Genomic DNA, 27,376 nt, shown 5'->3' with positions numbered 1-27,376 from the left:
ACCTGAAATGAAGTTTGTACCCGATTGGCGTAATGAATAAGGGCAAGGCGAGCCGGCTAGTTGTAGCTTTGATCACGCTTCGCCATCTCAACTAAATTCTGGGAACTCGGGCAGAATGGCTACACGGTCAAATAAGCCAGAAAACAACAAAAGAATTGGCATCGAGCCTAAATTTCTTGTAGATGCTCACATTAAGTGATTACGGTGCATGATACATAACGACAAAACAACGATATAGCAGAAAAAATGCGCACAGTGACGTACATTTCAGACCAAATCCGTCTAAACAACTATTAAAGAAGACGCATCAACGACAATTCCGAAAATGGATTAGGCAAAACAACTTTTGCTCAGTAGCCAATAAAATCACGGTAAAATTAATGGGTGGGGCCGGTATAATTAACAATTACACGAGCCCGCGTTGGATACGACATAGTTAGTAGAGGAGATGGTAAATAGCCAACCAGGCATTATACCTGCGTTTGACCTTATAAGGAAATGAATGCGGCAAATGTCGCTCCACATAAAATTTTTGGCGCCCGGAAGTCACGTCACTTTCCGGTCGTTTCTTAAACTTAAAATTTAATAAAACAGTTGTTCCATTTGCCCTTGTTGGATACGAGATTGGTAATAGCAAACCCGGTGCCACGCGCCTCGTTGGCTATTTACCATCTCGTATCCAGCTGGGGCTCATGGAACAATTGCTAAATATAGTCCACCAAACTCGATGACGGTGAACACTTAACACGAACTTTTCCTTTTAACAAGTATAAAACAAAATTCCATCAGAAAGACTTCACATTTCGTCTGAAGTGATCTCGAAACTGGTTTTTTTTTAAATTTCAGATAGAGCTGTACAAGGAGCAAGCGAAATGTCACACGCGAACAGGTGTAGAATACAACTATAAATAATTAAGCACAAATGTCAATAGAGTTGAGTTTAAAAAGAATACTAAAAGCGTTAAAAATCTTCATATAGACCTGCACAAAAAACTAATTAACTACAATTAACTAAATAACATTACTAACACCTGCATTTGGAATGATCCTCCCATACACCAAGTTATCATTATCCACAAAATGTTTACGATTGACTAATAGCACATGGTTTACACTTGATTTAAAAAAACAACAACTAGTAACTTGGATAATGGCTCAAGTTACAGTGTGTGAAAACTAAAACAGAAGACCTATTAGCTATACAGTCGACTCCCGATAACTCAAACCTTATGGGGAAATTGAAAACGGTTCTAGTTATCGGGAGTAATCAGTTACGCAGCAACCTTTTTGAAGATACAGAACACTGAAGTTAAATGTACCCTAAAACAACGAAATCTGAACTGGACTGACAAGTTTTGTGTAACTTCACAAAACCTGTCAGTCCAGTTCAGGGTTTGGGCTGCTTTGGACTGCAGTACACTGTTTGCTTTGAAGTTGCCACGCACTGACATATGTGGTTCGAGTTATTGGGGGTAAAAATAGATAGATGATGACCTGAAGGGAAAAGTAATTTGCTTCGAGTTAGCGGGAGAGTCGAGTTACCGAGGGTAAATTTCAGTTAACGTATAACGGGAATCCACGGGAAATCGATTTTGGTTTGAGTTAGCGAGGGTTCTAGTTAACGGGAGTCGACTGCAATCACTGTATAAAATGGGAGTGGTGAAATAACAATTCCTGACTTTCACAACAATACCTGACATTTCCAGCAATTCTAAATCGAGACTACAGATAAATGACCCATCGTTAACCTTCCAACGAGAGGATGGGTCATGGAGTACTAAACTCGGCATATTTTGTTATTTTTCAATGAAATATTAGTACACTGTAAAACACACAATAAAATGCTGCCTTAGTTAATACAAATTAATTATCTACTATTCTTAGATGACATTTACAATCAGTACCTAAGAAGACAACCGGGCTATTTAGTTTCAAATATCCCTTCCAGTTTTGAATCAAATTTTTCATTACAGTGGACACTTATTTAAAATATGCTGTATGTCTTGTCTGAGACAACTAAAATCTATTTCTAAAGACTTAATTACTCCCCTCAGGAAAGAAGGCGTGAATGTGATTCCAGCATTATCACAATCAAACGGATCAATCAATCAACATTTGTGAAGGTTTGATGAACTTCCCAAAGATGTCACTTGTGTACATGACTTCTGTAAATCTCAGTTATGGCTGTCCTTCGATCGAACTGACAGTCATTGTACAGTAGTAGCAGCTTCTTATCAAGTTAAGAATGCCAGCCACAAAAGCTCCAATCCATACGACATAAATACCTTAGTAAGAGCACAACATAAGTTAGCACAAAGGAGTTTAAAGTTGAACTTGTTAATGCAGGTACGAAGGGTGTTAGAATTTCGGTTCCCGCGGCCTGCTCCCGTCTGGCCTAGTAGCTCAGTGGGTAGAGCAGCGGTGATCTAGAATTTAACATGAGCCATGGAAAAGGGATTTTGTTTCAATATTGAAAATTGGTGGAATTCTTTAACTGGAAAGCAAATCCATCACCTGACAGACATTCCAACTGTAAATGCAATAAAATATGGGGGTAAGGGAGCTCAAGGGTAGTAAATAGTGGGCTTTAGTAGCTCACTGAACACTAGACCACAACAATGGGAACCCCATCCCATACATACAAAAGTCCCTTTTTGACTTATGGCTGTTTCTGCTTAGGGGACTTCATACACCACAAGCCTTTTTAGAGACATCACTGCCAAGCCTGCCACTTCTGCTGGAGAGAACAGGACAGCCACAACACCAGGGACTTTATCCCATACTCTTATCGAATACATGAAAGTGTGTGGGTTCTTTAACTTCCCACAGGGAACTTATGAGCATAGAAGATAATTGTGAGACAGGGCCTACGATTTATAGCCCTTATCCCTGAGGACTTGAAAGTCTAACCATTTGCAGATGAAATTTCAAAGGCGGCACTTATTTTAAGATCCTGAGTGTTGATCCGGCCGAGATTTGAACCCGTAACCTCTTGTGTGACAGCCTGATGCTCAACCAACTGAGCACCAGTGAGCAGTCCACAGTGTTAACAACATGAGAGATATGGACTACACTTTGTGGCCTTAATCTCAGAAAATCTGAAGGTCTGACCATGAAGTTACTCAGGCATCAAATTTCTCCTCAGTTATTTTAGGACTGGTCAGGGCTTCAACCCATGGCCTCTTCAGAGTCTTGCACAGTAGCTCTCAACCAAAGTGATCCACTTAGTAAATTCAAGGAAGCAGATCTTCCAATTAGACAAAGTCACAGACTTTAAAGGGGCACTGCCATACTAAATTTGTTGTTTTTAGGTCAAAACTGGGTAAAAATCTAAATTAGTACTTTAGCTCAGACGTACAACATTCCTGACAACCCACCGACATATGAAATATAATTTTGGCACAAAGAGCAATTCGTGTTTAATTTTTGCGGACATCATCTCCCAACTTGAAAAAACTGGCCAGTCTTTTCAAGTTTCAGTCCATTTCCATCCTCTCCATCCATGGATGCAAATAACAAAAAATAGCTTCAGTGCACTTCAGTTGTTATTGGCAACAAAACTACACCATTATTTTGTGGCCTTGATTGATGTAAAGACGTATTTTTAGCATTTTGAAGTTTTACTGAAATAGCGTGACACTGCCCCTTTAAATTGTTGATATTCAAAGTACACTTTGGTCATGTTTATGTCACTTGCATTGAAGCAATAAGCCAAATGTTTTAAACACAAGACAAGTTTGTGATGCTTGCAGGACATCTGCTTTTTTCAAGCTTTTTGCAAGCAACGACAGGCTTCTCGGAAGAATCCACACACTATTCGAGAAGAGTAGGGGATGAAGTTCCCGGTGCTGTGGCTGTCCTCTGTGAGTGTTCCAGCAGAAGTGGCTGGCTTGGCATACCGTCCCAAAAAGGTTTATGGTGTACGAGGCCACCTAAGCAGAAACAGCCACAGGACAACAGGACTTTGCCGAGTGCTGGGACACGCAGACGTAGGTGTAGACAGGCTTAAAGGGGTGGATGTGGAGGTTGTTAACCCACTGACTCCTAACCCCCCCCCCCCCCCAACTGATGAGTAAAATCGCCTGGCGTTCGACAGAATAAAATCTATTACATGTAAGGGGTCAATGGGTTAATGTTTCTGTAGAATCTATTTTTTCAGTAATTGTCAGTCCCAGGATTGTTTTGAAGCACACCAAAATATACCTCTGACAAATACACTTCACAGGCCATACTTAATAAGTACTAAAAAGGAAAACACGAGCAGCCACAACTTGGTAAATCAAAGGGTTGTAGCCAACAGCTGTAGGATTTCTTTCTCACACCTTTGCTTGTAGTGTAGTGTAGGTAAAAAAAAAACCTCTGTTACCCAGACCATGTTGCTGCCCTCAGTAAATTACAGTACCAAGGTTAGGGAATTCCTTTTGGTTCTTCACTGGTGCAAAAACATGTTTTAGCTGCTCAAAAAAACTATGGCTGACTGTTTACCCAAAGCCGTTTCCTCATACCTCCAGTGCTTTTAGCGAGGTCTAATGTTCCAACAGTTACTCCAACTCCTGCTGCCAAGAAGATGAAGCCGATGATGGCAAAAATAATGGCACGTGTTTTAGCAAAGTGATGCCCAACAGATGATCTGGAACAACAAAAATAGTTGTCACAAAAAAAAAATTCTGCAACTCAAACAAAGATGGTGTCTTCTAAAGAGAAGAGTTTGAAATCGACAATAATAACGATGAAAAATTCAGTTTTATGCTCTCTCTTTAGGACATAACAATAGATAGAAATACAGTGAATTTTAAGGCTCTCCAAAACTTTATCAACAATAAGTGGCTCTCTAAGGAATGGATAAGTTTTTAGGTCTTTTGGTGGCAACTACATGTACTTTAATGACACATAGAAACAGGTAATTTCACGATAGCCCAGAAATCTTTATAGACTTACATTCTTCTGCAGTGTGGGCACCTTGCTAGATGGCTTGTAGTGTGGAACTGGAAAGAAAGAAAACAGGTATGTATTTCATACATGTGGGTAGTGCTATGGGGTAAACACTGGTCTTGTCATTTTGAAATAGCACTATAACCTAGCTGTATCAACTAAGTGTAAGCTGGCTTGGGTAGTTGACATGACCACTTCAAAAAGTTGCTTAGCTCACATTCATCAAATCTCTTTAGGAAAATAGCTGTTTTGATGTGTAGAACCAAAATTCTTAGAACAGTTTGACTCTCTCAAAAATTAACAAAAATTATCAATGAGTGCCCCTGACAATTTCACGCACTGCTAAATCATTGTCGTCCAGGTAGTTTTACATGTAGTTCATACTGTTTTTATTTTGTCCAGAAAAAATGAATTCTTATCAATTTTGAGGATCACTTCTTCAAATTAAAGACCACTCTTGTTTATTTTTGTACATCATGCACACTGTAGGCCTACATTCTTACACTTATACTCTTACATATCTGATGACAATGTGGGCATTTGGACACCTGTATATAAGTGTTTTACCCACAAAAACTGAAAATTAACTAAAAGAGGGAACAAGGACATTGGAAATCAATGATGAAAGACTTGAAACATACCACAAAGATTTCATTGCAGTGGCCACAAGTGACTCGGAACTGTGCCCTTTGCACAAGAGGAATAGTAGAAGTTGAAGGGACACAAGGGGCTGGAGCAAGATTGATTATCTTCTTGCTGCAAAAACCAAGGACATTGCAATGTTAAAGTAACCTGTGACAGTGAAAACAGTCTAGTATTCAGGCTCATTGCAGAAAGTTGAGTGGAATGCCTGGAGGCTTCATCTTGCAAATGAAATGGCATGTTTTCTTGAATGTTCAGGAAATAAGTGTTTCAAAATAGTAAATATATTTGGCTTTTATATGTTTGCGAGGATGATAAGCAACTGCTTTATCACTAACATTTGGCATTTCTTCTGTTTCATGCGAAAAATATTGCAATTATGTAGAGAATGCAGATTTAGGGAATTACACTGAACCGCATCACCGCATCCTGTCAGATGCCATGATTTTGCTTACCAGTTTGCCCTTGGGCAAGATATTCGCTGAGATGATACTTTGCATGTCAATAGGGCATTACAGGGGCATCGAATGTACTTCTTTCCAGCTGGAGGTGGTTTAATGGGCTACGAAAACAAAAACAAACAAATAAAATAAAATAAACAACAACTTAACATGTGATGATTCCACATCTATACTTTATTCTTTTCTGTTTCATAGCATGAAAATATCATGACTTACACCACAAGCCACACAAGGAAGTACTCAAAAAATCAACATCCATGGAGTGAGTTGCAGGGTTGCGGAAAATTAAGTACAATACAATACAATAGTTTATTGAAACTACCCTAGAGGGGATTTTCAGTGACAAGGCAAGACAATTAAAAGAAACTAATACAGAACTAACATGCCTATTTAAAAGTTACATATATTTAACAATAATTATTATACTGCGAAATCACGCAGAATATCGCATGATACTTAGCTGATGGCCTTGTCGGCTGAGTTGGCTAAAATCAGGCGATATTCCGCAAGATTGAGCAGGATAATTGTTTTACATGTAATAGTCAACACATTGATGACAAAGCACAATTTTTTATGTTCATTGATAGTAAAAGCTGGAAAACTACCATTTTTGTCTGCAACACACAAAATTAAGTATATCACAAGATATCTGTTGAGTACGCACAACAAATATTGAGCATGCTATGACAATATTTGGACATGGTCACAATGTGTTGAATAATAAAACTTGCTATACAACATGCACACTTCAAAGTTAAAAATATTAAAAAACCCTATCGTGACATGTTATTAAAAAGTCAGCAATCAATTTATTTTTGAGGTTAAATTTAAAGAAACGTCATGATACAATGTGCTCTTTTGTTTTTAATGAGCTACACATGAGATGCAAGGTGGCTCTTGGCAATCCTGCATCTCACTGCATCTATGCCAGTATAAAAACTAATACTGTGACAGTATGGAAATATAGGTGTATGCTTAATTTTGGGATCATAACCCTTAAAGGTGCTACCTTAATTAATTGTAATGTATATCTATAGACCAGATTCATAAATGACGGCCAATAAGTTATTCTTTTGTCTTCGTGTTGATGAGACCAACTAGTCTCACCCTGTACTAACAACATTTGTTTTGTCATTAATTTTGTCGATGAAATGAGGCTAGTTGGCCTTATTAGCACTGGGACAAAGAAATAAGAATTATTATTTATTGGCTGCCATTTATGAATATGGTCTACAGTATGAGTATGTTCTACACTGTACTGAACAGTGCATTCAAAACAATTTTTTGGCATCAGTTTCAAGCACACAAAGGCATACATGCTCAAATGCTGTACATTTTCTGTAGAGCAAGTCCCTGAGAAATAAGAAAATGGACATTTTTTCCAAACAAGTCAAAGACCCATGTCTTTTATTTCACAAGCTGAGAAACCTGGTGTTCTCTAACTAGACATTGGGTAAATTAACAGTTACTTTTATGAAATCTGTGGCTACCAAAATAAGTAAAAGCCAAGAATAATCCACAGCATACTTACTGTAGCCTCTTGGCAGTTGGAACACTTAACTACCCGCTGATGTTCCCTTCCTCTTATATAGATAAGTTGCTGACACACACGGCATATCACAGATGGCTCAGTATTCATTGGAAATGGTGGTGCATTTACAGGATATGGAGGTGGCATTTCAGAATAAGCTGGTGGGGGAGTTCCTGGTACGAGAGGGGAGCAATCTGAGGGTAAAGAGAAATTATGATTGTTTATGTGCTTGTATTTTGAAATAACATGGTAAACAGATAATATTATTTGTGAATGGATCAAGCCACAGAAAAATTAGATGATACTACCAAAACAGGTAGACTGTTTTTTCAGAGAAGAACGTAACACTTTCTGTTACCAACAAATGTCTTTGAATTATGCGCCCATGATCAACAAATGACACCATATAGGTAAGCACACGTGATCACATTCCTAAGCGTCTGAAGCCCATGAGAAATAATGGCACCCTATTCCATGAATAGCAAGGGAAGATCTTTTATTCAGGAAAAAAGTATGGGAGAAAGCCTCCGAGCTAACATAATCTATGACATTGACAGTTCCTTGAAGCTGACCACCTCATTTTCTTCGGTCGTTATAATTTCACACCTAACTCCTTCAGGAAAATATATATTATAAAAAACTTTCAGTTGCAACATGTTTCAATTTTTGAAAGAACAAAGCGATGAAGCGCAGCAAGCGAAGGAATGTCATGACGTATCCCTTTTTATGAAGCAGCATATGTGACCCAAAACATTCCTGTTTGTCGCAAACGGCAATTGTCACGGCAATCTCTCAAAGAAAAGTCTACCAGTTTTGGTAGTACATTACAAAAATTTGGTTTTATCAACAGAGTTGATAATGTAAATTGGCCACCGTACAGAGATTCTAAAAGCTGACGTTTCAAGCGTTAGCCCTTCGTCAGAGCGAATCCAATGAGAAATAATGGCACCCTATTCCATGGGATTCGCTCTGACGAAGGGCTAACGCTCGAAACGTCAGCTTTTAGAATCTCTGTACGGTGGCCAATTTACATTATCAACTCTGTTGATAAAACCAAATTTTTGTATACTACTTCCCCACCGACGCAGCATCACAGTTTCTTTAGAAACTACCCCTTCATTCATTTGGTAGTACATTGTTGTGAAACGTATTTCCATTCTCCATGGAAAACAAACCTTTGTTCGAAAAATTGGAACTTATTGAACTGCACCTGATTTATGGTGATACTGTTAAATAAATACAGCGATAATGGTAGGTAATAACGGTATAACACTACTGTTTAACAAAGGACACTGATCTTGTAATTCAGAACTTTTGATTGTGTGACAACAGCATTAATTACAGTATGATGTAAAGATCCGCATGCTACGAGGCTTATGGCTCAACTTTCGCCACTACCTAAATGAAATGACTTGTAAGTGAGCCGGGTAAGGGGAAAACGGCTGAATTCACGTGAAAACAGATCGCAACAGAGACCAGTTTAACCCATGGGGGTTACCAAGAGAATAAACACAAAAATCAATTTCTGATCGTCTTTGATACTTTATAATTCCCCCCGTTTATAATTTTAATGTGAAGAACAAAAAATATCATTCCCCCTCAATACGATTAAAAACTACAAGGACCAGGTTTGATGTGAAAATTACGTAGATCGATGTTCGAAACCAATGTGAATGAAGGTAGACGTCAGTTTGCTTGTCGTACGTCTGTGTGTTTAAACGTAAGATTGCCAAGAGTAGTTGCTTCCTTATCATTTCGATTAATTCAGAGCAAGTCTCACTGCAAAAGAATACTCTGCAGTTTTGTCCAAGACATAATTTAAGCAAATTTAACATCGGAAGTATCAATACAATTATTTGCAAACTCGAACAGGAACTTTGTCTTGCAAAAGGAAGCGAGTCATCTTGGTTGCAAATAAGCTTATCACTCGTTTTCTGCAAGGGGTGGAAGACAGCCAAGACCCTTACTACAAATTTCTTGAAATATCGGTCAAAAAAACACTGGCAAAATAATGTGTCCTAGGGAACTACGTGAGGAGACTAAATTACAGAGTAGACCGGATATTTCGCCTCCAAGTTAAAGTTCGAGTAAGGAAACAAATTTTAGGCATTTTCGGTCACTTACTTGCGACAAAAGGTGGAGGAGGGCCAAGATCTTCACTTTGATTTTCTTCCTCCTGTAGCAAAGGCGCGTTTTCACTTGAATCTGGTTCCATGGGAGGAGATGAAATGGAATCATTCTCTGCGTTTTCCGCCATTCTTGCCTTTTGTGTTGGGTTATGATAGGTCATGTGATAGCTGTACAAAAATGTGTGACGTCACCCAGGTCACCAACGCTACACATAGGCCAATCAAATCAGGGGAATGAGATCATATACTCTTTTTCCACGCGTGTTTACTCTCAGATTTTATTATATCGAAACATCTAAGCAATCCGAAGGTTGAAAAGGTTAAGTATACGCACTAAGAAATTCATATTGAGTTGAATTTATCAAAGTCATTTTTATTCCGGTTGTTTCCTATACAATGTTGCCAAGTTGGGTTGACTGACAACAAGAGTCCATGTGAAGTAGTCTACTTAACTTTCGTAAATATTATTTACATGATTGGTCCGCTGTAGTCACGCAAAGCGAAGTCAAAGTAACGAGGGGAGAATGGTCTCTCTCCCCATTCTCCCTTAGGATAAAGTGCAGCTCGACTGACTGCGAAATGGACTGCTACCAATGATTCATATCAGTGAACATTTTAAATTGCAAGAAAATTGTAGGTGTGTCCAAGTTGTGGCTGGGTTGCCAAACCCAGTCGGAATCTGGCTTTCATGCATCATTTCGTGGTTTTTTCATTTTACTGGGTTGCCAAACCCAGTCGGAATCTGCGTTTCATTTTTCCGTATTCTTTTTTTTTCCGTGTTAGTCTTGCCTGTCACTCCCCTGCGAAGTGGTGTCTTTGTGCATAGAGTCTTCTTTGCGTATTTTGTTACGTTTGAGGGGGCTGGGGTAATGCATAGATTTCTCTGGTGCACACAGGAGGACATTTAATTTACCCTCAATGGCGTCGAAAGTCATTGTAACGCGCATGGCGTTTGAGTACATCCTTAAACAAATTATACCCATATGGAGCTCAAGAATGGAACGTCAAGACAGGCGGTGAAACATAAAGATCTGGAATCTTAAAAGCGACGAGTAATAGACTTCGACAGCAATCTTTCCCCCGTCGAGCCGAAATCAAAGTAAGCTGTACTTCTAATATCTCGCCAAGGTGGTGTTATGTACAACACTGAAACCAAACGGCCCTTATCTGTTGTCTGTCTAACAGTGTTTACTGAAGGGAGTTTGATCGTAGCACGAGTCAAGTTCGAGCCCGAGTCAAGTTCGAGTCACGAGTCAAGTTCGAGTCAAGTTAAATTTTCCTTTTTTTTTTAGTAGTTTTGTTTTTAATTGCTGTGTGAAAATAATGTACCAGAGGTAATTAGGTCTAATTAGGTCTAATTAGCTTTAATGAATGTTTAGGGTACTTTTCTTTAGGCCTAATTAGGCCTAATTAGCCCTAAAAAGACCTAATTAGGCCTAATTACCTCTGGTACATTATTTTCACACAGCAATTAAAAACAAAACTACTAAAAAAAAAGGAAAATTTAACTTGACTCGAACTTGACTCGTGACTCGAACTTGACTCGGGCTCGAACTTGACTCGTGCTACGATCAAACTCTTACTGAAGTCGCATCTAAGTTGTCTGGCAAGTAACATTTATTTTGTACTCAACTCTGCAAAGGTAAAAAAAAATTGGAAATTTAACAGTGAAAATTTATTTGAATGAAAGCTTGTTGTCTCTTCGGTGCTTAATTATTTACCGTCAAGGTTCTTTCGAAAAGGGTTTGATGTGAACTGTCAGAAATTTATTTAATTGCATATGCTATGTGACACCGATTTTGTGTCTCGTTTGCACGCACGGAATTGAAATAGGAAGGGTTTTTGCCTCTAATAGCAAATATGTTGTTTGTTTCAACACATTTTTCGCTGGAAAAGATTTTTGTGAGATTTTGTCATGATGTGTTGAAATATGATAAGGGAGGATTTTTGTTGTAGTGCACTGTAAGCAGTGCATAAGTCACGAAAATAAACAGGTCTGTTGAAAGCGTGCTTGAGTTTCAACAAAATGAGCGCCAAAATCGGCAAAAAATTGTGACGCTGATGAATAATAAAGTTGCTGCTATTCCCAAGACGATGGAATTACCTGGTGATAAATAACCTCGTCTTGGAGAGTAAATTTTTGACTTCGCAGAAACAATGGTCAACCTCAAGAGTTGGGTGATTGTGATCTTTGTGTTGAATTCGCACATTCATTGTCAAACTTTATAACACTTGAAAGAAAAAGAAAACTAACAAAAACAAAAGTCGGTATCTTTCCATCATTTGACACAGATCATTTGATACACATCATTTGTTTTTATATGGGGTCACGCAACTCTTTTACAATTTATCCTTATGGCTTTTTATATGCCATTAAATTGTAATAAACAGATGCTTCACTGTTTCGCGAGTAAACATGCCGTGGTAACTTGATCACGGCGCCCGCTGAATTCGATGTCACTTTCGATTTTGCGATTTACTTGTGCAGCCAAAAGTAAAATAACAAAATTGAACGTATCAAAAATCTCCCAAAACGTTTTTTTTTGCTGATGGTAATTTTTTATATTCGCGGTTCAAAATTCGTGTTGTTTTCATATTGCAAATCTTGTTGCTGATGGCAAAATAGTTATTCTCGATCGACACTTCCTGAAAACTTATTCTTCTTTTCTTCCTAAAAACTGTGTATAAAACTGTACCTTGCTTAGTTAGCATTTTTGAGCTTTAAAATATATTTTCGGTCCTATTTTTCTGACGGCAAGTCGCATATTTTGAGGTCACCCATCCAAGTACTAACCCCGCCAGACAGGGATTACAAAGCTGTCCGGCTGACGCTCAGAGTGCACGCTCAAAGTTGTGTTGAAAAAGAAGTGGTAACGGAAGTTGAAAATGATCAACATGTCAGCCTCGAAGCCAATGTTTCTCGATTCTCTATTATTTTCTTCAATCTTTCTGGGATTTAGTATTTTACTGGTAACCACATTTCTTCTCAGTGGGCTACTTACCAAAGACATCTACCATGGCACTATAATGATATACGGTACCAAAACAATATCGTGCTATATAACAACGTGTACTATTAGAGCTACATATTACGCAAAGTTTACTTGAATCTCCTGGAAGACAAAACGCAGCTCAGTTGACACGAACCGCGCTGTGTTACTGCACTTCCACACGTACGCATTGCGTGCCTTTTTTTTAACCATGTGATCGCCAGCTGCAAAAGGCCCATTGCGTTCAACAAAGTGGAAAACGCATTAATTTGATCTCGTACATTCCTGTGCATTCAAGCGAGAATCTTTTCAACCAAGGCTCTTTCCTCAATTGAAGGATTATTCTTAATTGTCAATTTGCTCCAAGTGAAGTATTATCGTTCATTTTGGACACTGAAAGCTTGATAGGGATCACGGAAAATAAAAATGTTCTTATAAAAGCCAACGTCTGGACAAGCAGATCTCGAACCTGGGAACAATTAATAGACCTTTTCGGCTTGTACATTTTGTTTTCCCAATACAGATCATGTGATCATACTCAGGAGGTTTGGTGTTTTGTTTTGTTCATTAAAATGAGGGAATATGCCTGCATGCACTCTTTTTAATGAACGAAACAAAGGACCAAGCCTCCTGAGTATTATCACATGATCTGTATTGGGAAAACAAAGTGTACAAGCCGAAAAGGTCTATTAATAACCCTTTCACTCAACCACAAGACTACCAAATCGCTAACTGCGTGTACGTCATACTTTTTTAATGTCAATAATTGTTTTCTTCCAAATGCCGCTGTTATCGCATATCAACACCCACTAAGAAGCAAGCTTACACAGTAAAAACTCCAAGATAACCATTTTAAAATCAAGACTAAGACTTAACCATTATTCAGCAATAATTTTATATCTATCCTGATTATTTACCTAATCGGCACACTTACCAGCCATGTGATCTTTAGGGGTTAAGTGGTTTAAAATAACAGTTTGCAGCGGCATTCGGAAGAAAAAATATATTGACATATATATATTTTAAATTTCTGGCAGTTAGCGATCCGGTAGTCTAGTGGTCAAGTGAAAGAGTTAACAATCGAACATTCGCAGGTTCGAGTCCAGCGAGTTCAGGTATTGGGGTTCGGATTTTAAAAATAGATATTCATTTCCCATAATCCCTATCAAGCGCAAAGCGTCCTAAATTGACGATAATAGTCAATTTAGAGAAACTTAGGAATTGTCGGTAATAGTCATTTCAGAGGTAGAGGATGAGTTGTCACAACTGGCCAACTTAGGCTCCGTCCTTTTTGGGCCAATCGATGATGCAAAACCAGATACACTCTATTCAGAGATGAAAGGTGATATGATCAGGCAAGCTGCTTTACGAACCAAGGGAGCGTGGGGTCCATCTGGCGTGGACGCGAACCGTTTTCGAAGAATACTCCCTGACAAATCTTTTAAACAGTCATCGTCAAGACTGTGCGAGGCGATAGCCACAATGGAAAAGATTTTGTGTGCACAGTACATCGATCATAGTACCATAGAACCACTAGTGGCAAGCCGTTTGACCCGCCTGGACACAGGAAAAGGTGCTCTTAGACCAATAGGAGTCGGCGAGGTGATAAGGCGTATCACCAGAAAATGTGTCATGATTGTCGCTAAGAAGAATGTGGTAGAAGCCAGCTGATCTCTGCAGCTGTGTGCTCGACAGAAGTCTGGCAGTGAAGCTGCTGTACACGCAATGCACGCTATCTTTGAGGCTGATGACACCGAGGGCGATTTGCTAATTGATTCGTCAAATGCATTCAATGCACTCAATAGAGCGGTAGCACTACATAACATCTGAGTTCTGTGCCCGATTATTGCCGTCTATACAATTAATACCTTTACACGGTCATCACGCCTATTCATCACTGGAGATCAGGAAATCCCATCTGCTGAAGGAACAACACTGGGGGATCCCCTCGCTATGGGACTGTATGCCTTACGTATTCAACATCTTATTACGACTCTCTGATAAAATCCACTCTGCAAGCAGTGAGAGGAGAAAGGGCGAAGGATCTTGAAGGCAGGACGGAGAGGATCAAGGAGGTGGCGCCACAGAAGACTAGGCGCGCATTAGATCTGGCTACGCAGAAAGGGTCATCGATGTGGCTAACAGTTCTTCCTCTTCAAGAGCTGGGGTTCAACCTCAACAAAAGGCAGTTCCGTGACGGGATCAAGTTGCGCTATGACTGGCCAATAGACGACCTTCCATCTACTTGTGTATGATCTGCAAAATGGGCGGTTTTGTCATCCAGCGTCACAAGGAACTTAGAGATCTGGAAGCTTAGCTTCTGAGGACTGTTTGTAGCGATGTAGCTATTGAACGTGTTCTTCAAGATGTCTCTGGAGAGCAGTTGAGGAGAGGGTCTAACAGAGCGCAAGATGCAAGAGTTTGGGAACACCAAAACTCAGCCTTTTTTGATGTTAGGGTATGTCACCCGAATGACGAATCCTGCAGGGACCTAGAACCACAACAGATCTATCGTTCGCATGAGACCGAGAAAAAGCGCCAGTACTCAAGTCGAGTCCTTGAAGTCGAACATAGAACATTTACAACTCTATTTTTCACAAAAACCGGTGGGATGGGAAAGGAACGTTCGACAGACGTTCAGCAGAGTGAATCGCTTTAAAGAAAGGGGAACACTATGCTAAGACAATTGCTTGGATTCGTGCAAGAACGTCATTTGCACTCCTTAGATCCGCTCTGATTTGTCTGAGAGAATCAAGGACTGGAAAGCGAGTCTCATGGGATTTTGGGAAAGTAGATATAGACGTCGAGACAATTGAATGAACTTAAAATAGACAGTAGTATTTTTAAAATAAGTTTTAGTTCAAATGATTGCTTTTTGAATTTTAGAAAAGAACACTTTTTGTATACCGGTATAAAGAATAATATTTCATATTAGGTAATTTGTAATTTTTTTGTAATGTCTAATTTGTAGAATTTCGTAAGTTGAATAAAAGAATAAATAAAAATTATTACATAATGATAATAATAATAATAATAATAATAATAATAATAATAATAATAATAATAATAATAACGACTTTATTGCAGTATATCCTCGTGAATGGCTCTTCGCCTGCAATGTCTAAATAATAGGAATATCTAAAATAAAAAATATGTAAAAACAGAAATATCGAAACAGAAACTACATGCGATCTTTTTTAGTTTGCGCTAATAAAAATTTAAAAGTACGTTTTACAAACTCTTTATGGTCTTTACAGTTTCTGATGGTAACGGGAAGTTTATTAAAACTTGACGCCACTTGATCTTGAAAAGTATTTGATTTCAAGGATATTTCCAGCATGTTTCTGCACTTGATCGCAGAGTTCTTTCATGCTTAACCTTTTTAATATCCAAGTACTTAGGTCAGTGGATCGTGCAGTGCTTTGTGAGCGATCTTCAGAGTACGCCATTCTAGTTGTTGCTTCACTGGTAACCAGTTCAATTAGATGACATCATCCATGGACACATGTCTTCCAAACTCAAAACTGGCAGCCGCTTTCTGTACTTTCTCCATTTTTTTGACTAGACCCAAAGGAATTGGATAGAGTACACAATCATTATAAAATAACTTAGATAAAACAAGAGACTGCAATACGATTTTACGACTGTTGAATGGTAGTATGTTTTTGATTTTCTTCAGTGTAGCTAGGATTGCATAGCAGGAGGAGGAGAGATGCATAACGTGCTCATCCCATTTGAGGCGCTGATCAATAAAAGTTCCACGCAGTTTTGTGTTGTGTACACAGTCAATATGATCATTGCCCCATGCCCCATGATATGTTTGCCGATTGTGTCCTGCGCATTCCTTTACAGTTTTTCCGCTGTTGTTAAGTGAGCCCACACAACGTGAAATATCCGGCACGCGAGGATTCGGTCGCTAAGTAACCACAGAGCTTACGTTTCGACCCGTACTCGTCAGCTTAGCGAAAGCAAAAAGAAAACAGACCTTTGCTAGCAGGGAACTAATATGCATTCTGTTTGTTCTGTTTACACACGAAAAATTCATCGTGCCGTGCCTGAAAAACATCGATACGGCACCGAGATTTCGGATTGCCGTGCCAGATTTTTGTGCTAGTGTAAAGACGGCTTAAGAAAAAGAAATTAGCTCTTTCTCATGTCCCATACCACTAAGTACATTTTTCTTCCACAAAAATGAAACGCGTTACAGGGTTTACTAAGATTGAGGCTATACCTGATGTATAAATGTCTTTGTACAGCTAAAACCAAATAATAGGAAAATAGGAGAAAATGGGGACTTTGACACCCTGAACGTCACTGCAACTCTGTTGTTGCGGAACGCAAGAGAACGCAAGTGGTTTTCCCTGGGCCTTCTTGCGCCGCTCGCTCGAAATCTCTCGTGCTCCAAAAAGAACCGCCAGCTACACAGACTTTGACATTGAGTGATCGACAGACAGGAACCGTAATGGGTTCCTGTTGATTGGTCATTCAACGCCAAAATAACCGTTACTGTTGAACTCGCCACCTGCTTTTGGTGATTTTGGTGTCCTTTGTCCTTACCAAGGTCCTTACCCCGGGTCCTTACCATTGTTCGTGCACAGGATACCCAGCGCGAAGGACAGAGGACAACCAACTCAATGTAGTTGTCGAGCACAATAAAGTCCTGTGCACGTTTACATGAAGGAGAGCTTGGCTGCAATAGCTTTGTGGGTAGAAGACAAGATGGCTGCTGTCGTGTCACCCGAGATTGTAGACCCCGTTTTGCTGTTTTGTGACACATTTAGCCATCCAGAAAATGAGGTAACTTGACCAAGAGCCTAATATTGCAGTATACTTAAAATTTAGCATGTTATTAATGGAGCAAAAAAAGTTTCAAGAGAGGACACTACGCGTGGTATACAAACACAACTCCGATAACATAAAAAGAAACTTCTTCAAACTTATCTTATACCTACTCTTATAAAAAATATTTAAAGGTAATGATGTTAACAGCAGGACATACAATTTAATGAAGTCGGATTTTAAAATTCCTAGATTCAATACTGTACTTGCGGAAAGCAGTCAATTAGATTAATCTAATTGACTTGAAGGACCGCAATTGTGATTTTTGGGTCATTGTTACAGAAAAGATTGCATAATTCTGCTTTGATTAGCTCAATCTATCGTGGAGTTATGTACAGCGTATGTGTACAGGTATATAGGACATTTTAGAGTTTCAATATGATAAGCAGGAGGTGATTTTAAAGGAAATGTTATCTATACTGTGGTTCTACTTAATCTTTGCCCTTGTAGGATGAGTAATTTGGTGGCGTAGCATTTCTCAATTTTCTGCTGATTGTTTCTTGAAATGAAACTGTAAACATTTTTACTCCTGTGTAGGAAATGCATCTTGATTTGGTAAGTTTTCCACGACCAGTTTGTGTGCAGGAGGTGAGAGTGATACCTGCAGGCCACAGAGTTCATGCAGCTGTCAGCGAGAGAGAGAAAATGGGGTATGTTAGATCCCACCTGAATCAACTCTTTAGGTGTCAAATGTCCATAAGTTTTATGTGTCAAGGTCCTAGCAAAAATTAGTAGAACCCATTACATATTTTTTAATTACTGATATTTCGTGGACAAGTATCAACACATGTTATGAATACCACAGGATAGGTGCCTGGGGAGACCAGGGCCCGGTTGTTCGAAAGCCGATTAACTTAATCCAGGATTAGCGTAAACTTTTGTTTCATGTTTTCAACTTTTTGGTGAAAGTTTCTTTTGCCTATTTTTGTTTTTCAAGAGTGACCTCTTTTAATGTAAAGTTTTGCCGAATATCAGCGCTGAACTGCATTTGAGAGACGAGAAATAAAATGTTTGGTCAATTTTTAATCTGGGATTAGCGTTAATCGGCTTTTGAGCAACCGGGCCCAGGAACGAAGATTGTGAATGCTGATTACTAAACATTGACAGGGTCTGGTCCTGGAGAGGTCCTGAAGCCATAAGTTCTCACTTATAGCCACACAGGCAGCTAGTTCAGCAACAAGAGATTAGAGGGAAAAGGGAGGGCTGGAAAGTAGAATATACGTCTTCATCAGGTACATAAGCATGTTCTAAGAATGTATGAAAGTGATAAATCGTAAATAGGCCACTTTGGAAAATACCATTATAATACCCTTTGTTTGTCCCCCCAAATTTTGCTTAAGCATTGTTGCTCTTGGGACTTACTATGGTCCCAAGAGAAAACAAAAACTGCTTATGTAAAATTTGGGGGGACAAACAAAGAGTATTATCGGTAGCCTCGCAGCTCCTAGAAGGTCTCACCTGATTGGAGACCACCCTTGAGGTTTAACAAAAGAACAAATAACAGAAACAATGGACCCTAGAGGATAGAGTTGCAGCCCTTGTGTTTTAGGCCTAGGGTCCATTGTTTCTGTTATTTGTTGTTTTGTTAAACCTCAAGGGTGGTCTCCAATCAGGTGAGACCTTGTAAGAGCTGCGAGGTGACCCAGTATTATGGTATTTTCTGTATGGGCCTATGGTTTGAACCCAGGAGTCATATCAGAATTATGTGAAGTACAATAATTGTCCAGGTGAGTTGAGGACGACGATGACTAACATTTCGTTGACTTAATGTCAGTACATGGTATTAAAGACTCTGGTTGTTGGTGTGATTGGAGAACCAAGTCATGATGTTATCTACTGACGATACACAAATCATTTTACTCTGAAGATGGCTTTTGCTCAGGTTATCAAAATGTCTGTTAGTGTTTACTGTCTGTTAGGGCTACACTCACCCAGACAATCGTACCTGACACTTAATCATGAACATCAAATATTCAGGACTGGTTCAGGGAGGATTTCTTTTCATTGTCTCAGTCAAATTGCCTTTAACTGCATGATAGGGCAATATTTAGGTGTAATTTTGGTATTAAAATTGTAACAGCAGTTATGTATGCTGAATGCATTTGTTATCAAGTTTGGTGATAAGTTGCTGATGTTGTTTTTTTGATATTTGTTAGAGAAACTCATCCTCCATCTTTCAAACTGGATTTGTTCATTCGAAATCTTGACCGACCTTCAGATGTAGTGTTTGAAAGACTTGGACAGTGAGTAGCCTGAAAGATTATTGTTTCTTTTAAATTTTTTCTGTCCTTTGTTCTTGAAAGTGTGGAAATAAAATTTAAAAGAAAAAAAATTAAATTTTAGTATCTTTACTGTTACTACAGACTTGAATACAAAGAACCAAACAACTTTCAACTAGTTACTTATTCTAAGGTGAGTTGTACAGTATGTTTTTTTTTCCTTTTCAAAAGATGTTTATTTGTTTGTGGAATTACATTCTTTATTTATTGTCAACAGGGTGCAACTGACGTTGTTGTTCTCCGTGGATGGTACAACAGGATCACTATCAGTCTGTACGGCCTCTTTACTGATGTCAACCAACGGGCTCATGAGCTGCGCCCAGAAACAAGGGCAGAAAGACCACCAGTGATTGTGGAGAGCCGGGCCCTGAACGAGACTCTGAAAGAATGGATCAGGAATCAGGGAAGGTAGCTCCTGAAACAGTCCCTGTGAGGGCTGAAAGGACTTTTGAGCAGGGCCCTGAAAAGCCCAAAAGGGACAGGAGTGCAGACAGAATCACTGAGTTAGGTCCAAACAAGAGTTCTTTGGAGAGGTCTTCTGAGGTAAGAGACAAGCATGAAGGACAACCACAACCAAGAGAGAAAAAAAGGGTGCTAAAGAAAAAGAGAGGATTCCCCCGAAGTCACCACCAAGCATAAAATCACCTTCAAGATCACCCTCAATTGTTACAGCTACTGTTGGGGATAGTACTGCTGCTAAACCAACAACACCACCAGGGTCCCCCAGAGAGGAGGTACAATGTATTATTTTTGCCATTATTTGAAGTGAATTAGTTCTTCATAATTTTTGAAGTCTTAATTCACCTATAGCAAACAGGTTTTCGTTTTCATGTTTGGATAATTTGGCCGTGTCAGTAGAAGGGATGTTCTTTGTTCTGTTGAGAAGGGTTCTAGCTACTGAGCGTTTGTGTTGAGAAGAGTGGTGAGAGTTGAATTGGAGGTATTTGTCAGTGTGTGTGGCTTTCCTGTAGACGCTAGTTTTTATAGTTCAATTGGTTGGTTGTCTTAGCTTGGTGTCCAGAAATGCAATGGATCCGTCTTTTTCTTCTTCCACTGTAAAAGGAGTGATCTATAAAATCAATAATAAAAACTGTGACAAAGTCTATATTGGTCAAACATCAAGAGCCCTAAGATCCAGGACTAGAGGGCACAAGAAAGCGATTTTCACGGGAGAGAGAAATTTTTTATTAACTCAACATTGCATACAAATCAATCATCAGTTTGACCTTGACGACATCAAGATCATTGACCGCTGTTCCCAGTGGTCAAAAAGATTGTTTTTAGAAGTGTGGCACTCAATTCGCGCACCGAATGCGATTAATGAACACATTTACATTCCTGATTTTTACAAGGCCCTCGGCAATCCCAACTGACGTTTCTGCGGCTCTTTTAAAGTACTCATTTCCATTCCTAGTCATTTATGCTGAAGAAACGTTCATTAAAAAGGCCTTTTAGTCAGTGACAACAAAAATGTTTTAATTCTTATTTTTTATCATGCCTGACTACAACTATGGTATTTATGCATTGTTCAGATACTATACTTGTTTGTTCACCAAGAATTTACCTTGATGGTTTGCATCCAAACTATATTAAGCGATTAACTGGATAACTCGGGCATGAAATCGACGAATTTGCTGCAGCTATAAACAGCAAGAACTTATTCCAGGCAGTGAACAGTGATTGTTGCTTTGTTTGCTTAATTTTTTTTTGCTGCAGTCACAGATCAGTGCCCACGCATAGCTGCAAGAATATTCCCACTCCCAGGAAAGAAATAAGATCTTCTATTTCTAGTTATATAAACATGCCACTGCAAAAACTGGCCAGACATTATTAAAACAAATATTATGGCTGCAAAGATTTTAATATGTTATTATCATTCTATTTTTTATCTCTTGCCTATCAACGATTTATTTTTATCAAACAAGGTGTTGAGAAACAAATATGATGGATTTATTATCCCACTGTAAAAAAAAAATTATCTGTGAATATCTGGGCTTCCGAGACCACTAGATGGCCATTTTCGCCAGTCGCTGGAGCTTATGGAGAACACTGGTCACCATTGAAAAAATTGATCTCTTCAGGCATGGGTCTGTTTCTGAGATGGCATCTGAGAATTGAAGCTGCTCATGGCAGCACTTAACTAGTGTGGGTTCTTTAAGTGGAATCTACAGGGGTGGGGAAAAAGCACAGTGCACGTTGTATCTGCTTCACTGTATACAATATTGTTTAATTTGTGAAAAAATAATAGATCCATCCCTAGTGTTAAAGTTTATGAAAATTGCAAGAGCACATTTCAAGCTTTCTTGGATTAGGGGGAGGGTGGAAGAGTGGATCAACAATGAATGTTCTGAAAGCTGTTTTGAAGACTCCAATTTAATCTGAAAGGAAAATGCCTCGAATCAATTTTGAAATGTTTACATTTTCCTCTTTAGCAAGCAGCCGATGAGGAGGAGTCTGGCAATCAATCAGCTGATGACTTATTTGAGCCACTTACACCTGACAGATCACCATCCAATTTGTTTATGTCTGATGATGAGGAACCTGAAGATGTTGTAAGTGAATTGCTTCAAAATCTCAAAATACAAAATGATTAAAAATAGGCAAGGTGGTTCCATGAAATTATATTTTAGTCACTGCATCTGTGTTCCCCTCTACTTGTAACTCCAGTATCATCAAACACTGAATTGAACAGTCTTCAACCAGTTATGTTCAGAAATGCCCCTAATTACCTGTAGATGCATGCTGATTTCAATAAGCATCGTGAAGTGTTCCCGCAGCCTGCGGCTCGTGTTCCCAAAGCAATTCTTGTTCTCTCAAACTTTCACTCGTGTTTCTATAACTTGATAGAAACACGGTACATGTTTTCTATTTCTTAAACATCACAAAGTGTCACCCAAATGCTGCTTCTCAAGTGAGGATAAACAACTACATTTACGGTCCTTAAGCTAAAAATAAGGCTAATCTGTACCCTTACCTTATTGTCAGTAATAGGTGTAGCAAAGGCTAAGTCTTAAATTAATGGACAGTTTGTGTTGGATGTCTGAATTGGGTGTGTATCTTATTAGGTGCATTAATGGACATATGTGTTTTCATCTCTTTTATTCAAATGAATGTAAATGTCATCTGACTTCAATTGAATCTAAAATTTTATGCTTCTTTCACGGAAGAAGAAATTGGTGTGAAAACGTCTTCTGGGATTGAACAAACTAATATCCATGACATCACTTCGGCATACCAAAAAAATTAGAATTAATTGCTTCAGATCAACAAAGCATGCTTTGGAATGTTTTGGAAAAGTTTGCATTCAGGAAAAAAAAGTTTTTTTAACCTTCGACAAACGATGTTATTTTTAAGAGAGAAAAACTGACAGAAAAGCAGAAAAGAACCTTTGCCAGAACAAGCGATAACAAAGAGGTGTGATGAAATAAAAGTAATGTACCATCGTATATTTTTGAAGACAGTGTGCACAGGTTATAGGTGAAATTGAGAAGTGATCCTCACGCTTAGCTGGATTTTTCAGAATTGAAGCAATAATGTCTCATAGTGACACTTGAAGAATTCAATCAGTTTCAATGGGATTGGAACCCATGCCCCCTGCGATACAGGTGCAATGCTCTACATCCTGGACTATGAAGCCACTCAGTTGGGAGCAGGTCAATTTGTTCGGCTCATGTGTTCCCGAGAAAGGACTCGATAAAATAAATGTATGTTTTGAAGCCCAGATTTTAGACAAAATTAAGAGTTAAAGACCTGAATTCAAAGCTGAATTTTTTAAAGTGTCTATAGGAGGCAATTATTGCTCATAAATTATATTTTGCACTCAGGATTATTTTTGTTGGTCTTCTTTACATGTGAAGATTTTGCAAAATTAATTATTAGTCTAGAAAAATTGCCTAAACTTCCAGTGCTCATGTTAGGGTAAGTGCCCATCCCCACACGTCTTTCAGAGATATTGAATGGTGGTTTTAAGGGTGGGGAGTAGGGCCCTTATGTGATAATATTCTGTATTTTATTTGGTAACTACAAAGAAGAAATTGTGATTGTGTGATTCTAATTCTACTATGTACCTGTGGTTTTTAATAGGATGGCTATGAAGAAATACTGAGCGATGAAGAGGTATGATATGATGTGCATTAAATTATTAATTTTCTTAGCATAGTGCAAGTTTGTGTGGTGGGTGAGATCAATCTTTTGTTGCTTTGAGGATTTGAACATAAAGAGCAGTCAAGGCTCCAAGAGTTCTGAGTTTCTTTACCAGCTCATCATGCATCTGGCTGCAGAGTTCAACATGGTTTATGTAATAATGGAAGGAAAGACATCTTATTACAACTCTCTGGTTATTTTATCTAAAGTAACTTTTTTTATTTTCTTTATTTTTGTTTTGGCATCTAGGATATGGAGGACGGAACCTTAGATGACACTGTAAGTATCAAAGTTATTATTTACTAGAATTAATTTCTTAGTGCTTAGGAACCACTCCCTGTGCTTAGTACAGATCATACACAGGATAGTTATTGCCTGAATGATAATCATGAGCCCGCATTGGATATGAGATGGTAAATAGCCAACAAGGCGCATAGTGCCAAGTAATCTCATATCCAACAACGGGGAATGGAATAATTGTTTTATTAAATTCTTAACCTTCGGTTTTGCTAAATTTTATTTAAGTTTAAAAAATGACCGGAAAGTGACGTGACTTCCAGTCGCCAAAAATTTTATGCTGAGCCTCATTTGCCACATTCATTTCCATATAATGTCAAACGCAGGTATAATGGCTGGTAACGGAGATGCAATGAACCAATCAGAATGCTAGAATTGCATTATCTGAGTTGAGAATTTAAAGGAGAAGTGCACTCCAAAATGTCAATCCTTCTTTTATCGATTATAGAAATTTCATTCGCAGAACAGCCTTTAACCAAAATTTCAATCTTGAAATAGCGTTCTAACCTTGTGAAATCCTTGTTAAAAGTACACAAATCATTGAGCTCAGCCGATCCCACTTTTCTTAAATGTAAACAACATGAACGGTGTTTTGTCCGTCTGACCTGTTTGAGGAATTTGTGTTGCTGAACAAAAAGGCATGACTGGAATAGGAAGGGGAATCTTAACAGCTTTGTGTGTTCAAGCTTCCCGCCAAACTTCAGGTTGAGCTCAATGACATCACATATAATCCAAGATGGCGGCCTGCGTGTGTGTATTTTTAAGAAGGATTTCACAAGGTTGGAAAGGTCTTTCAAGGTTGAAATTTTGGTTAAGAGCTGGTCTCCTCATTAAGTATTTTACTCTGTCTAATGTCAGACAATTTTACTCATCAATGGGGAACCCCTGGAATCAATGGGTTAATAAACATAAAAATCCAGCCTTTGAACAACTAGTGCCTGGTGCTGGCCTTGTGATCAACGCCTTAACCATTGGCATTGCTAATCTATGATTTTCGGATCCCATTCATTTTCAGGATGTAACGTTTGGGGAATTAGACGTTTACAGTGAGGATGCTTGGATGTCAGTCTCTGTCAGTTTCAACCCTTATCAATGTGACTTATCCATACTAACTGTAAGTCATTTACGTGTATACACTGTATCTGTTGCAGGTCATTTTGTTTCTTAGGTTAATTTGCCACCAGACTAGATCATTTTGTTTCAACATGGGTCAACTTCTTTCAACCTAGATCAAGTTGTTTCAACCAAGGTCAATTTGGTAAAGGTACAAAACACAGGTCACAGGTCACAGGTCATTGTTTTACCAATACAGATAGAATCCTAAACATTCATTAAAGCTAACCTTAAACCTAAGTAGGCCTAAGTAAAAGTTTTTAGGCCTAGTTTTAGCATTTTTAAATGGTTAGGGTTCTTTCTATATTGGTAAAAAAATGACCTACAGGTGACCTGTGTTTTGTTCCTGCACCAAACTGACCTAGGTTGGAAGAACTTGATCTCGGAATATGAAACTTGTAAGTTGACCAAGGTTTAAACAAAATGACCAAGTTTGGTTGTGATTTACCTAAGGAAGAAAATGATCTGCAACATATCCATATTGTCATTGTTAAGATACAGGTGTATCAGATTGTTTTCAATGATATCATGATGTTAAAGGTCACTGTTCTAGACTGGCAAAAAACATTATTTTCTGTGTGTGAGCTCATTTTTTGAGTTGCATTATGCTCCCATTACTCCTGTGAACTCAATAAGAGATGGATGGGAATGCAATGCACTGGCAAGCCTTTTGCCTGCGTGACTCATCAAGAAGATGCCAGACATCTTGGCTTGGTTGATTATTAATAGCCAAGTTTTTGTAATTATGATGGTTGTCTTTTTTTAGAAGAAAATTCTGTTTTCCCTAAAATTATTTCCAGGCGTTCACTCCACCAGATAGTACAGAGCATGAGAAGGCAGTTTTGAAAGCCTCTGAAGATTCTTGTAAGTCAGATTGAGTTACTTTAATTAACAATGTTACTACTCTGAAGATTCCTGTAAGATGGAATTACTTTTAATAATCTTACTAAATTGTTGTAATTACATTTCAAGAAAAAATTAAATTAAAATGGCATTTGAAAGCCATCGTGAGGGTCATTCTGATTGTTAGTCTTTCAGTTTTGTACATGACTACTGTATCTTTCCTCTGTAGTTGTGTTTGTAATATTAATTAATTGTTGAAAATACATGTAGCTTAGCCATTCAATTAGCCTGCAAACACACTGTACATTCACAAGATGTTTGTCTGGATGTGCTCACACTTTTAGGGCTGCAAAGTCTGTCCACTCAAGACAATATGTGTGCACAATGTGGTGAGGGAATTCAGGCTGTTGTGAGAAGGAATACAATGCGCAATGAGGATAAAAGAAACAAAAACACTGTCAAAGCAGTCCATTTGTTGTCTAGTCCTGCAACACTAAATAAAACATCTGAAAAAGACCATAACGGCAAATGACATGGCAATCACATTCAAATTTCTCTTGCCTATCATGACTGACATGTCAGAATAATGCTTACATTCCCTTATTTTGCTTTTTTCCAGCCTTTTGGCATTATGATCAAACTCCAACTACGTAAATGTAGTTACGTAAATGTATACATACTCAGTGGTTTCAGTATGTACCAACACAGCTAATGAAAAGTGCTGGCAATTTTGGTACTTTTTTCCCTAAATTGAAAAAAATTAAAGGCAAGTTCTTTCAAACCCAAATTTAAACTCATTTGGACAATGCCAACAGGAAGTTGTCTAAACACCCATATAGAATGGCTGGAATAAAATAGTAGAGAATGAATCAAGTAAGAAAACATATGTATTAAGAATAAATGTATGAATAAGCCAATTGTTGGTTTTCACTCATGCGATCAACAGCCTGTTTTTCAATGAAAACAAAAGAAAGCGTTTGCATAATAATAGAGTGCAAGTCCGGGAGGATTTGGTCGGGGCACCAACATGGCCACCGTGTCTTTGTTGAGGGCACCAACATGGTGGCCAAGATGTCATGTGAATCAGTCTAGCAAGTAGTTAACAAAAATTATTAAGACTTTTTAAAATTGTTTCCCCAGATCTGCAGATGAGCAACAAGTAAACTTGGTAATAAAA

At 38.5% G+C, this 27,376-nt stretch overlaps 3 protein-coding genes across 3 annotated transcripts in view; 2 read left to right on the top strand and 1 right to left on the bottom strand.

Annotated features, from left to right (window-relative positions):
- Positions 1-926: 926 nt before the first annotated feature.
- Positions 927-9,841, bottom strand: LOC138021493 (type 2 phosphatidylinositol 4,5-bisphosphate 4-phosphatase-like). Its single transcript, XM_068868381.1, has 7 exons — positions 9,691-9,841; positions 7,567-7,760; positions 6,030-6,136; positions 5,574-5,688; positions 4,939-4,985; positions 4,506-4,630; positions 927-2,285 (listed from the first exon to the last, which is right to left on the bottom strand). Exons 1-7 carry the CDS (start codon positions 9,821-9,823, stop codon positions 2,179-2,181), a joined length of 828 nt encoding a protein of 275 aa, XP_068724482.1. The 5' UTR covers positions 9,824-9,841; the 3' UTR covers positions 927-2,178.
- Positions 9,842-17,376: 7,535 nt separating this feature from the next.
- The window catches only part of LOC138018559 (protein virilizer homolog), a 66,397-nt gene continuing 56,397 nt past the window's right edge, over positions 17,377-27,376 (top strand). Inside the window, exons 1-5 of the mRNA XM_068865242.1 lie at positions 17,377-17,482; positions 18,062-18,174; positions 19,681-19,767; positions 19,888-19,936; positions 20,021-20,162. Coding sequence (XP_068721343.1) covers positions 17,405-17,482; positions 18,062-18,174; positions 19,681-19,767; positions 19,888-19,936; positions 20,021-20,162 — 469 coding nt within the window. The 5' untranslated portion in view covers positions 17,377-17,404. The remainder of the gene's footprint in view (positions 17,483-18,061; positions 18,175-19,680; positions 19,768-19,887; positions 19,937-20,020; positions 20,163-27,376) is intronic.
- LOC138019044 (uncharacterized) lies at positions 20,191-26,234 on the top strand. The gene is made up of 8 exons (XM_068865705.1): positions 20,191-20,346; positions 20,382-20,537; positions 22,236-22,355; positions 23,158-23,217; positions 23,887-23,919; positions 24,196-24,225; positions 25,259-25,357; positions 26,157-26,234. Exons 1-8 carry the CDS (start codon positions 20,191-20,193, stop codon positions 26,232-26,234), a joined length of 732 nt encoding a protein of 243 aa, XP_068721806.1.

The sequence above is a fragment of the Montipora capricornis genome, chromosome 10, assembly GCF_036669925.1.
Source record: "Montipora capricornis isolate CH-2021 chromosome 10, ASM3666992v2, whole genome shotgun sequence".
NCBI classification, from domain to species: Eukaryota; Metazoa; Cnidaria; class Anthozoa; order Scleractinia; family Acroporidae; genus Montipora; species Montipora capricornis.
Note: the sequence above shows the minus strand (reverse complement) of the source record. Positions and strands in the feature narration are given on the sequence as shown.